Genomic DNA, 14,265 nt, shown 5'->3' on the forward strand with positions numbered 1-14,265 from the left:
GTGTGGCATTACCTACTGAACGCCCCTCGTAGTTCCTAGCGTGACCTTTCTGCTACTGTAAGTGAGGCTTACGTGTTTTGATATTTCTTGGAGGGGGGACCCAAAAGTAACCGGAATCGTAATGCTGCACATCGTGTACTTGTAGTAGCAGGTTGCGCCGCCAGAGAGTTGTATAGGAGCTCTGCTGAGTCATTCTGCCACGCAGCGTCACCCAACAGTGAGAAGTGTGGTTTCTTTGGCAGTTCTTTAAGTGTGCATACGTGACACGATAAAATGGATAATTCTTACGAACAACGTGCGACAGTGAAGTTTTGTTTCTTGCCCGGCAAGAACGCAGTAGAAACTGTTGCGATGATTCAGACAGCCTACAAAGACCATGCTCATAGTAAAACGCAAGTGTACGAATGGTTTTGTCGGTTTAAAAAGGGAGAAATGGTGGTTGAAGATCAGCCCCGTTCCGATCGACCTTCAACTGCTCGAAGCGAAGACAACATCGACAAAATCCGTGATCTCATCAGTGAAGATCGACGCAGGACAATCGACCAACTCGAGAACTTGTCCGGGTTGTCCTGGAGCTCAATTCAGCGCATTTTGACCATCGATTCGGGGATGTGAAGAGTGGCAGCAAAATTCGTGCCGAAGCTTCTTACCAGAGATCAAAGGGAACGTCGCGCTTAAGCCTGTTTCGAAATGAAGGACGTGTTCAAAGATGATTTACATTTTTTCAACAAAATCATTACAGGTGATGAGACATGGTGCTATGGGTACGATCCAGAAAGTAAACAACAGTGATCACAATGGAAGTCACCTGGATCACCTCGACCAAAAAAGCTCGACAAGTGAAATAGAATGTGAAAACGATCTTGATCTGTTTTTTGACATCAGAGGGATTGTAAACTCTGCATCTGACCCTGAAAACCAGACAGTAAACCAACAATTCTATTTGGAGGTTATGAAACGGCTTCGCAGAAGTTCGTCGCGAAAACGTCCGGCTTTTTGGGATTTTGGTGTGTGGTTCCTGCATCACGACAACGCTCCCGCGCCAGTTTTTGGCCTCAAAGAAGACGACTACCTCGACCCACGCGCCCTATTCGCCGGATTTAGCACCCTCGGACTTCTTCCTATTCCCGAGGATGAAAAGAGACTTGAGAGGGAAGCGTTTTGTGGATGTGGAAGACGTAAAACGCAATGTCATGAAAGTGCTAGCAGGTATCAAAGAGGACAAATTTAAAAGGTGCTTCGAACACTGGAATGAACGTTTGGACAAGTGTATTAATGCTAATGGAGAGTACTTCGATGGAGATTAAGGTTGTATTTGAAAATAATAAGGTATATGCTTTCTAGAAAGAAATTCCGGTTGTTTTTGGGTCCCTCCTCGTACTGTAAATAATATACTACAGAGAATTATCAGTGGTAGCCAGTACTTGGTCCGTTCACAAGTGGCGAACTTAAATTCTAGACTAAGTGACGGTCACAATTGTTTTCAGTGTTACTCGTTTCGGTAGGAGAGAGAGGCACTCACCCGGTCTCCGAAGTTCTCGAAGGCGATGCGAGCGTACTCGACGAAATAGTCTGCGAGGACGATGTTGGGCCAGCCGCCCAGCTTCTGCAGCTCCTGGGGGAGGTCCCAGTGGTACAGCGTCATCTGCAACCAGGCAAAACACACGTGTAAAAGGAAAGGGAAGTTGTTTGCTAATACAGGACTGTCGAGGGGTGATATGACATTACAGCCTCTAAAACTTGTCTCAAACGTGGTTAGCAGCGTAGACAAGCCACCACAAATGTATCCCGAACGAGTAAGTACCCCAGCTGGCCATTAAACCTGCTACGCTATGAAACCAGCGTACAACAAACGCCAGCTTCGCGTGACAAGTACTGCACACTTCGATATGCAAATGATTTGCATTGCTGCACAAACACAGAAAGCAGGCAGTAGTAACGACAGCTAGAGACTTACAATTATTGAGTTTTAAGAAAAACCGTAAATTAGTTACAAACTACCGCGTGCACATACTTCATTCAACGTGTATACCTCACTACAGATATTCGGATTTAGGTTATGACATGTTTGATATGCCTGTCATCATTGGCGCTGATGTGTCGCAGACTAATAGCGAAATTCTGCGTGACCCGCTGAAATGTCGGAACATCGATGCTGTCGATGACCTCCTGAATGGTTGTTTTCAGCTCAGTAATGGTATTTGGTTTATTGCTGTACTCCTTGTCTTTTAATATAGCCGTACAAAAGGGAGTCACATGTGTTCAGATCCGGAGAATATGGCGATCAACCGAGGTCATGCCAGTAGCCTCTGGGTTCCCCAAAGTGTCCTCCTGGACATCAAACACTCTCCTGCTTCGATCGGGTCGAGCTCCGTCTTGCATGAACCACATCTTGTCGAAATCAGTGTCACTTTGGATAATGGGGATGAAATCATCTTCCAAAACCTTCACGTACAGCTCGGTAGCCACCGTACCATCAAGGAATATCGCACCGATTATTCCGTGACTGCACATTGCACACCACACAGTCACCCGTTGGGAGTGAAGAGACTTTTCGATTGCGAGATGCGGCTTCTCATTCCCCTAAACGCGCTAATTTTTCTCATTGACGAACCCATCGAAAAGAAAGTGGGCTTCGTTGATCAACCACACCATACGTACATAATAATTCCAATCATCGCCCACGGCCAACGGTACAGTTTCAACGTCCTAACGCAAACAGTTGAGAAGTTATGACGATTTTATTTCATATAGTTCAATAATTGTCACACTGTACACTCTATATAAAACGTGTTTCTTATACAAAGATAGCATTTGACTGTTGTTTTTTTGTGAGAAGATCGGAGTATGCCTCGTGTAAAAAGGAGAAACCTCTGCCAGCATATGTCAGATCCGCCAGTGACAGTGAAGTAAATTAATGAGAGAAAGTTATGCCTTGACTTGTTGATAGCGACTAGTTCATATCCAGATTTCTTTTTCTCAGTTTTGTCCTTTCGCTGCAGCATAGCCTCAAGTAGAGGACTAACTAACTAGCAAACAGTGACGAATCCTTGTTCTGGAGCGCGACTCTAGCTCATGGGTCTTTCGAGATGAAAGTGGGGGGTGATGGAAACTGTTGCCACATTCTGTACGAACACTCAGTGGAACTGTGTGGCTGACCAGTGTCTGTGATTCCATCTCAACCAGTCGAAAAGTTAGGCTGGTATTGCGAGCCTACGACTCTAGGAAACCATTCGTAACCTCCCAGTTACATGTGCGCGCGCACACACACAAGGTGAAGGAGGAAAACGGACTGCATTCAAGAAAAAAAGACTCATGCGCTCTGTCCTTTACTTAAGGCTACGCTACAGCGAAACGACAAAACTGAGAAAAAAAGAAAAGGTTTAAACTAGTCGCTGTCTACAATTCAAGGCACAACTTTCTCTCAGTTTTATGAAAGTGGGTCCCCTTCGGCTTGGCGGTTGCATCACTGTCACAGGCTTACCACCCCTAAATGGAGTGAGTGTGGAAGATGGTTGCAGTAGCGGCTGGAAATTCTGAGTCCAGATCTGCCCTGTACTCTGCCCTCTCCTACAAATATCTTCTTCAGTGTCCCTGAAGCAAGCAAACCCTTTAACGTCCATGCAGTACGTGCGCTCTGACTTTTCTCTCCGGAACAAAGCAGGATTTGCCAGCGTCAGAATCTCACCAGCCAACTGCACCAGACCTTACAAGTTCTGACCAATAGTAATTTTATAAACAAGTTTGACAATTTCCTGGTATCATGGATTTTGTCGTTGTCAACCAATAACAGTGTCACATGGCAAGGAAGCCAGAAAATCTCTCCCACTACATCACAGATTTCCAATCCCGGCCAATGAAAAACCTTGCACATAGGCACATACAGTAAATCGCGCCTATTACCGATGTAATTAGTGTGAGCCAATAACAGACCCTCTTACGCAGGTCTGAACGAACACGAACATTCCTGCACTGTACGTCAGCGTCCAATGTCTGGTCTCCATGCTTTTCATCCCACGTTCATTTCTTATGTAGTCTCACCTAATGCAGTTTTTGTGGAATGCAGTTTGCCCTCTCCCATATTCCTGCTGTGCGGACATGGGAGAATGCTATTTTGCTATTTGCCTGCTCTATACCTGTGTAGATACAGCTTTCGGTGCTGAAGAAGATTATTACTCTCTGGCCCATCTGAGTCAGCTTCCTTGTCGCGAGCCAATTAAAGATCGCCGTCAACACTGCAGAAATAACGGACCTCTTCTCACTGTATTAAGAGGAAAGGAGAAGAAGAAGTAATTAACTGTTTAATCATTGGCAGTCGTGAACACTGCAGTTTTCATGCACCGTTAAATGATTGGCTGTACTGTCCAATGGTATCTGAAAATGGCATTATAAAATAAGGTTATGTGAGAGTTTGCGCATGGACTGCCACGAAACAAAATGTAGTCATAGTTCTCTTGGAAGTCGTTATGTCAAATGTGAATACTAAACCTGACACCACACTTCCTTGATATACACCAGACATAAAGGACACCTAAGGAACTGAGTATTGCTACTGCGCAACAGCCGCCAATTCAAATATTCGGGCAGAAGTTAGTAAGTAATTATTTAGTTCACTTGGTTGCTACATGACGTTGTTTATTCCCTCATGTATTTATTTAGCATCTAAATGCACAACATTTTAGCCATACACATGTGTTCGAAGTCTACTGGAAACAAAACAGCACTGTACTCAACTTTATACGGCTCCCACACGAGATTTGAGCCTGTTAGCATGTTAAGCCTTATATCCTCGTTGAACCCAATGGTCCATATCTTTTTCATTTTTTTGGGAGATGTGTTTTACATCTGAGAGGTGTAATACTCACATCTCAGAAGATGCGATGTAACACACTGCATGTAGTTTCGTGGTTGTGGTACAGCGTTTGTTTTATCATAGTTTCGTTCATACTTCTTTGGTTATCGATTACCAGCTCTCTTGACCAAATATATCTCTGCTGCCAATTGCTTTTCATTTGTCACCGAAAGTACAAGGAAAACAAAAAGAATGATATTCGTTCCTTCTTGTCCTGGTAGCAGTCATAACGATTGGATGCATGTCAAAAGCGCTTTCGCGTATTGAATCAGATTTTACTTCGTATATTGGCGAGTTTAAAAAAAAAATTGATGTTACCTACGTTACTTCAACTATCACCGAAAACTTGATATTGTCATATGTTCAAGAGGAGAAGCAGCATCCAGAATACAGAAAACAAAAGTGGAGGGGAGACTGCAGATCTAGAAAGATCGGAGCTAGAGATTTCGGGAAAGGAGGGAAGGATTTTTTGTGATTTTGTTAGAGAGAATATAGCATATTTTTAAAAAATGTGAATGTTTTGGTTAGGCTTTACCGTGATTGTTGTTGGTATCGAATAAAACAAGTAGTTTACTCTAACCATCGCTAATAATTTATTTCCGTAATGCGTCCCGGAGGTTAAAACTTCCACCATTAGGTGGATTCATGTGGATTAATAAAGCATTTTATGTCGTATTACAACTTTAGAGTAAACTGAGCCACTGTTCAACAGAGAAAAACAGAACACTGTCGCAGTACATGGCACAGAGTTTTATGGTAAAAAAGAAGTACCTCCAGTAGTTCATGTTGCTTTCTGTGTCGTGTTACATCGTATACGCCACCAAACTTTGTAAACACTGAGGAGAGCAAAGATGGCTTCTAGAATCTAACAGCTGCAGAGAACATATAGCAAAAGAAAATGCTATTTTTAAGAAAGTCTAAAAGCTTCGCAGAAATTTTTCGTTGCGTGTGCAATTATCTCCAGTGGTAACAGATTATTTTCTGTAACTGTTTCTACATAGATCTAACAGGTCCATCATCTGAGATTTGATTCAAGAAATACATGGCACCAGTAAGAAATAAAGACTACAACAGTGCAGAAACTTTTCAAAATACTATATCTCGTAAACGACTCGCAGTAGAATCCCACAACAAACACCACTGACATTCTAATTCACCCTACTCTTAGTTTGTTAATGTTAGTAGGGATTGTTTCGTTTTAAAAAAAGTGCATCTTTGCACATAAAATACACATTCTAAGTATTATTACAGTATGTTGAATGGTTAACAATCCATTCTGCCAAATCTCACAATCCATTCTGTGAAAACCACACATCAATAGCACTTCCCATTTCCGTAATATTTGCGGTGCAAGTTTTAGGTGATTCACTCTGTACAGTTCATAATCGATGTTTTACTTCAAACATGTCTTAGACACAGCGTATAATCAGGCATAATCTTAATAAACCACAGCTCTGTCATAACCAAAACATTATGCTCCTTTTATCACTCCTCTAACTCGTCATCTCTGAATCCTGTCCTCCCAAACACACACACACACACACACACACACACACACACATGCATACACACGCGCACGCACGAACGCACTACCAATGTAACTTAAAAATAATAAGTAAAATGTTGTTTGTATGTAAAGTAGCACTTACCCACAGCTACGCCTGCACACATGTAGGTATGTGACATTTATTGTGGACACCTCCTCCTCCTCTCTCTGCCCCCCTCCTTCCCCCTGTCTCTGTCTGTCTCATCCTCCCCCCCCCTCCCTTCTCACTATCAATGTCCTCGCCCCTTCACTATGCTCAGCAGTATGCATCCCACACTTGGAGCACATTCCAGTACTACCGACGTAATATGCCAGTCACCTCCATCCCCATCCCCATGGGAGCTAGGTGGTTCTTATCCCAATAGCGCTGCTTCCTAGACAATTAATGTTATGTAAAAGATGTTTGGTGTCAATCGATCCTGTGGTGTAGGAGAAGAGGTGGAACATATAAAGACATATACATCCATTTATATGATTATACCAATTTTTTGCAACAAAATTATTAGTTGTAAAGTTTCTAACATGTCTTCTTGTTTACTTAAATGTGTGCAAAGAATAAAGTTATGTGAACCTTGACAGAAGAGTATCTGTGACCAGCGAAGATAGTTACTTTTACATTTCTACTTATCTATTCAACCAAAGATCTCCACGAAGCTTTGAGACTTGCTCTGAAACAGTGTTTTGTTTTACGCTCTTTGCACTTATATTCTTGATGCTATCTCTGCTCTCGTCATTGTTTGCAAAGTGTGATGGTGCATGTGATGTAAAGTTACAGAAAAAGGAGCCCGTGACCACTGGAGGTATTTTTTAATTTTTTTCTCCCACAGAACTGTGAGCATTTACTGTAATGGTGTTTTGCTTTTCTCTATTAGAGAGTGCCACAGGTTACTCCAAAGGTATAACACAACGCGTACATGCCACATTAACCCACATAAATCCACCCGAAGATGGACATGTAAACCTCTGATTCTAAGCAGAAATAATAATAAGCGACTGGTAACAGCAAACTCGTAGACTTTTTCGACAATATTTTTTGGAGACGTGATATCGCCTCACAGAAAGAGGAAGACGAACAGCTGACCGCGATCGGAGCTGGGCTCGCACTCACTCACCATGGGCTGGATGCCGTTGGCCAGCAGCTCGTCGATGACGTCATTGTAGTGGTCTATGCCCGCCTGGTTGATGTTGTCTGTGTCTCCAGTGGGCAGGATGCGGGGCCAGCTCAGCGAGAAGCGGTACACGTTCGCCTGAAATTCAACAGCTCTCACTGCAAAAGTCTCCACGCACTGCAGACGAGTTTACTGCAACGAAATTATGTCAGGCCGTCCAATGAGAAACGCATTCGACTGCTCAGTTTCTTTTGAAGATTACGAATCAGACACTGTAAGTTCGTCAATACTCTGGACGGTAAGGTGCATGTGACAAATAAAAAAGCCGTTCTCTCCTTACATGTAACATTAGTGTGAAAATTAGCAAGACACTGTGAACAATATTCTTTATATGTCAACAATTATAGTAACTAAACATAATGCAAACATTTTGGGAAAGTTGCCATATCAAAACAATGCTTACCACTGAAATGAAAGTGATACTGTCATCATCATCATCATCATCATCATCATCAACAACAACAACAACAACATCATCATTATCATCTGCCATTTGACGCTTAATGCTTTTCCAGGTACTACAATCTTCCTCCATACCATTTTTACTCTTCTATTTATTTTCTTCGCGCCCATCCAGTCACAGTCTTCAACTACAGTAGATGTAAAGACTTCGCTATTAATTTATACGAGTTTCTTTTTTATACTGGTTATACAGTTTTTTAGTTTAATTGTAACTGTTTTTTCAAAACTATTTTCAAACCTGCTCTATTTAGTTTTTCCGTTATTGTTGTTTGCCTGCGCTTGAAGCATTCAGAATAGTGCCACTATAAAAAAGAAAGCTGATTGTTGACAGTCAATAGCTATTCAACAAGAAAACTCATATTAATAAATTTCATATTAGAAGAACGAATGAGTTACGCTCTCCTTCACTCAAGCTTAGCACAACACAGAAGCAAGAAAGGTATTCAGCTATATAAATCTTACCTAGTGGAGGATGTGACGGGTCATAAAATTAACTTTAAACACAAACTGAAAACCACATACAAAAAATAAATAAATAAAAATCGCGACACCAAGAAGGACTTGTGCGACATGAACGAAAGTTGACAGGTGTTTTCCAACATCTGAACGATCGTGTGTATTCCATAGAGCCGCTATGCGGATGCAAATCAGATTTGCTTTAAATATACGCTGTAACAGTCGTTAGTGTTGGTTACCTTTGAGATTGGACGTGGTGACTTGATGTTGGTCAAGAATTTCTTTAAGGCGACAAAGACGTCATTATCAACACCTCACTGAGTATGAACTAGGTCGTGCAATAGGATTACGAGAAGCTGGATGTTCCCTGTACGATACTGCAGAAAGTCTTGGCAGGAATGTAGCCACTGTACATGATTTCCGGTAACGGGGTTCGCCAATATGTACGGCCGCAAGAAGTGCAGGCTCCGGACGGGAACGTGGCACTGTCGAGAGGGAATATAACAGTGTTCGGTTTATGGCTCTCGCATATCGTACTGCAAATGCAACAGCAGTTCGAGCAGCAGTTGGGACCACAATGAACGACTAACTGTTACCAGTCGGTTAATTCAAAGGCCGCTCCGAGCCAGATGCCCCTTAGTGTCCATTCCACTGACTCCAAACCACCGCCATTTGTTACTTCAGTGGTGTCATGCGAGAGCTCATCGGAAGGCAGACTGGAGGTTTGTTGTGTTTTATGATTAAAGCTGGTTCTGCCTCGGTGCCTGTGTTGATTATAAGGAGTCCACTTGAGAGTCTGCGATCAACCTGTCTGCGTGCTAGACACACCGGACCTACACATGGAGTTATGGTCTGGGGTGCGATTTCGTACGTCAGCTTATCCCACGCACCATGACTGCAAATTTGTGCGTCAGTCTGGCGATTCGATCTGTTGGGCTCCCATTCATGAACAAAATTCCAGGAAGTGTTTTCCATCAGGATAACGCTCGCCCACGTAGCGCTGTTATAGCTCGATATGCTCTACAGAGTGCTGACATGTTGCCTTGGACTGCTCGAGCACCAGATCTGCGTCCAATAGAGCACATATGGGGCATCATCGGACGACAACGCCAGTGTCATTCACAAACAGAATTAACAGTCCCTGTACTGAGCGACAAAGTGTTACAGCCGTGGGACTGCATCCTACAAATAGACATCTGACTCGTGTACAACACAAGCATGCACGTTTGTATTCTTCCATCCAACATTCTGGGGGCTACACCTGTTACTAATGTACCAGCGCTTCACATTTACAGCCGCGCGGGATTAGCCGAGCGGTCTTAGGTTCTGCAGTCATGGACTGTGCGGCTGGTCCCGGCGGAGGTTCGAGTCCTCCCTCGGGCATGGGTGTGTGTGATTTTCCCTAGGATAATTTTGTGGTGTCACCGCCAGACACCACACTTGCTAGGTGGTAGCCTTTAAATCTGCCGCGGTCCGTTAGTATACGTCGGACCGGCGTGTCGCCACTATCAGTGATTGCAGACCGAGCGCCGCCACACGACAGGTCCAGTCTAGAGAGACTCCCTACCACTCGCCCCAGTTGTACAGCCGACTTTGCTAGCGATGGTTCACTGTATACAGACGCTCTCAACTGCAGAGACGACAGTTTAGCGTAGCCTTCAGCTCCGTCATTTGCTACGACCTAGCAAGGCGCCGTATTCAGATACTACTGTGAACCATGTACCGTCAAGAACGACGTTCATCATTAATGGATTAAAGTTAAGTGTCAAACTAATTAGGTCCGCTTTCTGAATTCTAATTCCTTGTCATGTTCCAGACGTCACGTCAGTATAGTCCTTCCCTCCTCACGCCAGCCTGCGTGAGCTAAAACGCGGCCTCCTCTAGTAACACAGTGTTGGCACTTCTGCCAACACAACAAATTTAGGTTAAGTAGTGTGTAAGCTTAGGGACTGATGAGCTTAGCAGTTAAGTGCCGTAAGATTTCACACACGTCTGAACATTTTTCACATTTACATTGGCTTTTCTCGCGGTTACATAAACCTGTCATCCAGCAATGTTGATCACTTGAATATCTCACCTACACAAATGTATTCACGAAATCCCATTACTCTACATTAACTGCTTTTGGTGTTCCATTTTTCTTCCATCAATGTATGTTCGACAACTTATTCTGCTCCACAGAAAAATTATGGATTGTGTAATAATACGGCGTGTGGGACAGAAAGAAATAGGGAGAGAGAAAGAGAGTCCGCAGCTCGTGGTCGTGCGGTAGCGTTGTCGCTTCACGCGCCCGGGTTCGATTCCCGGCGGGGTCAGGGATTTTCTCTGCCTCGTGATGACTGGGTGTTGTGTGATGTCCTTAGGTTAGTTAGGTTTAAGTAGTTCTAAGTTCTAGGGGACTGATGACCATAGATGTTAAGTCCCATAGTGCTCAGAGCCATTTGAACCATTTTTTTAGAGAAAGAGAAGGAGAGGAAGAGAGATTGAAAACATTCAAGTATAAATCCCAGTAAAAAAAAAAGAACTTAAGACCTTCACGTATGTGGTCAAAATTATGCCAATGTAGCACTGAGAAAGTGTACCATCAGTGTAAAACTGACTATTTTGAAGTCTCGTTCATGTTCTACATTAATGAGGTTATAGAAAATTTTAAACATAGCCTCAGGTTTTTCTCAGATGGTGCAGTTATCTATAATGAAATACCATCTGAGAAAAAACCTGCAGAGATACTAAGTCAGGCCTCGATAAGAATTCACAGAGGTACAAAGACTGGCAATTTACTTTAAACGTTCTGAAATGTAAAATTGTGGACCTCACCAAACTCGAAAAAGTAGTATCCTACTATAGCAAAGTGACACAATGGGAATCAGTCAACTCAAACAAATTCCTGAATGTAAAAATTAGCACGGATATGAAATAGAACTGCCACTTAGGTTGAATAGTACGTGAGTATTCTGTAGGTAATGCAACACTTTCTTTTTCTCGGCCAATTTCGGTGGAAAAAATGCGAAATTTGCTGTGGGCATTGTGAAGTATTTGCGCTTCGGGCCTTATAGGTTCACGAAGTTTCGGTAGATGACGGTGCTGTGTGTAGACTTCAAAATGGCGTGTGTAACGGAGGTGCGTTCGAAGACAGAACTGTCACTGAGTTTCTTTTGGCGGAAAACCGGAACATCGCAGGCATTCGTAGGAACTTGCAGAACGTCTAAAGTGGCCTGGTAGTCACCAAAAGTACGGTGAGTCTGTCATCATCGCAATAAGATAGTACAAACTTGTCAGATCTCCCGCCTGCCGGCCGGCCGCTCACAGCTGTGACTCGTGCAGCGTTGGCACGTGCAGACACTCTCACTCGAGGTGATCGACGGATCACAATCAAACACTTCGCTGCTCAACTGAACGTCCCTGCTGGTAGTACTGAGACCTTCGTCCACCAGATGGTGTGTGCGAATGTGTGTGTCAGCGGTGTCCTGGCCACCTCAAGAAAAACCGCAAAGAGCAACTGGGGACCATCCGTTTCGCCCAATGTAGGAGACACTCCGCGGGAAGCAGTACATGGACGATAGAGAGCTTATTGATGCAGCAGGGCACTGGCTCCGACGTCGACAGTAGAGTGTTACGTGCAGGTCATCCCAGTGAGGTAGCGAAGGATCGTCGCATTGAACGGAGAATATGTTAATAATAGGGTTTTGTAGCCAAAATAGTGGCATATAGTGTGGTATGTTGAGAACCTGAATAAAACCAACCTGGTTTCAGACAAAAAAAGTGTTGCATTACTTCCTGAACGCTCCTCGTAGATTTGTTATTTTGATTTTAATGGTTTATTACAGTGTGACGTGTTATAGTCTTCGCCGGCCGGAGTGGCCGAGCGGTTCTAGGCGCTACAGTCTGGAACCGCGCGACCACTACGGTCGCAGGTTCGAATCCTGCCTCGGGCATGGATGTGTGTGATGTCCTTAGGTTAGTTAGGTTTAAGTAGTTCTAAGTTCTAGGGGGCTGATGATCTCAGCAGTTAAGTCCCATAGTGCTCAGAGCTATTTTGCTATAGTCTTCGTTTCATTATATATTTCTTACAGCTCGCACTTTATGCTATTTTTATTCTTTAAATATTATGATTCTTTTTTAAGAAGAAAAAAGAAGGGATCTCTCTTACCACTTCTGGCCACAATTTGCATCTCTTTAAAGAATAACCTTGGCCATTTGTTTTAGTCTATAACACACCACCTTGGGAAGCGAGCATCACGACTGCACTGCCTTTATTTTAGGGTTACACCCTACTCCACGCGTTTCCTATGACAGAGAAAAAATGTTTTCTAAACGTTTCTGGCTTATTTATATATTGTGATTTGTTGATCATGAGATAACTTGATGATAGTAATTGGTACCGAAACAGATAGCCAGTAGGTAAAATTTAAAAAAAAACTGCGGCCATAGACTATAGCAAATGTTTCCTGCTTACTTAACCACCCTTGGGCACGCTGTAATTAGTTCAGTCTGGACTTCGCTATAGCTACGGGAGCGCTACTTAGGGACTTGTAGACTATTCATAAGGCTGCTTTTTGAAAGAAGAGTTTCGTGGGAGACATGGCCTCAGTCTTCCGGTGTCTACCAGTTCAGGTTTCTCGGCATCTCCGTGGCGCTCCCCTACGTCTGAAACAAACCTGTGGCCACTATACCGCCCTTCTTTGTCTATCATCAATACATATCTGTTCGGGCAACCTGGTACTGGCCCCACACCCTCGACAGTATTCTAGGCTGGATCACAGAGACTTTTGTAAGCATACTCTTTTGTAGACCGATTGCACAGCGCCGGTATCCTACCAATGAACCGAAGTCTGCCTCCTACTTTAGCTACAAGGGGCGTTCAATAAGTGATGCAACACATTTTTTTCTGAGAACGGGTTGGTTTTATTCAGTGTGCCAATACACCATATTATTATTCACTGTTTTGGCCACAAAATTCTGTTTTTGAACATAATCTCCTTTGAAAGTGACGGTCTCACGCCATATTGCTAGGCAAGCCAGTATACGCGCATGGTATCACTCTATCAGTCGATGTTGGAGGCAGCTTTTTGCCACATCAATAAGCTCATCACCATTTGCGTACTGCTTTCCGAGCAGCGCATCCTTCATGGGCTAAACAGATGGAAGTCGGAAGGTGCGAGGAACGGGCATTTTGTAACCCAAATTGGCCGAGGAAAAAAGTGTTGCATTACGTTCAGAACACCCTCGTACTATTCAACCTAAGTGATGGTTCTATTTCATATCCCACTATGTCTGCTGTAGTAGGATACTACCATTTTCCGTTTGGTGAGGTCCACAGTTTTACATTTCAGAACATTTAAAGTAAATTGCCAGTCTTTGCAACACTGTGAATTCTTATTAAGACCTGACTCAGTATCTCTGCAAGATCGTTTTTCAGATAGTCTTTCATTATTTATAACTGCATCATCTTTGAAAAATCTGAGGCTATTTTTAATTTTTTCTATAAAGTTATTAATATAAAATATGAACAATAAGGCTTCAAAATAGTCAGTTTTATGCTGATAGTACAGTTTCTCAGTGACACATTTATACCTAACTGTTTTCAATCTCTCTTCCTCTTCCTATCTCTTTCTGTCACACACGCCGTATTATTACACAATCCATGATCCTTCTTTGGAGCAGAATAAGTTGTCGAACATGCACTGACGGAAGAAAAATAGAACGCCAAAAACAATTAATGTAGAGTAATGAGATTTCGAGAATACACTTGTCTACGTAACATATTCAAGTAACATATT

General features: G+C 43.1%; 1 protein-coding gene across 1 annotated transcript in view; it reads right to left on the bottom strand.

The window, feature by feature from the left end:
• LOC126412908 (myrosinase 1-like) overlaps window positions 1–14,265 on the bottom strand; it is a 117,821-nt gene that overhangs the window by 54,739 nt on the left and 48,817 nt on the right. The window contains exons 3-4 of the mRNA XM_050082798.1: window positions 7,511–7,645; window positions 1,523–1,645 (exon numbers count right to left, since the gene is read on the bottom strand). Of these exons, the coding sequence (XP_049938755.1) occupies window positions 1,523–1,645; window positions 7,511–7,645 (258 nt within the window). The remainder of the gene's footprint in view (window positions 1–1,522; window positions 1,646–7,510; window positions 7,646–14,265) is intronic.

The sequence above is a fragment of the Schistocerca serialis genome, chromosome 7 (assembly GCF_023864345.2).
Source record: "Schistocerca serialis cubense isolate TAMUIC-IGC-003099 chromosome 7, iqSchSeri2.2, whole genome shotgun sequence".
NCBI lineage: Eukaryota > Metazoa > Arthropoda > Insecta > Orthoptera > Acrididae > Schistocerca > Schistocerca serialis.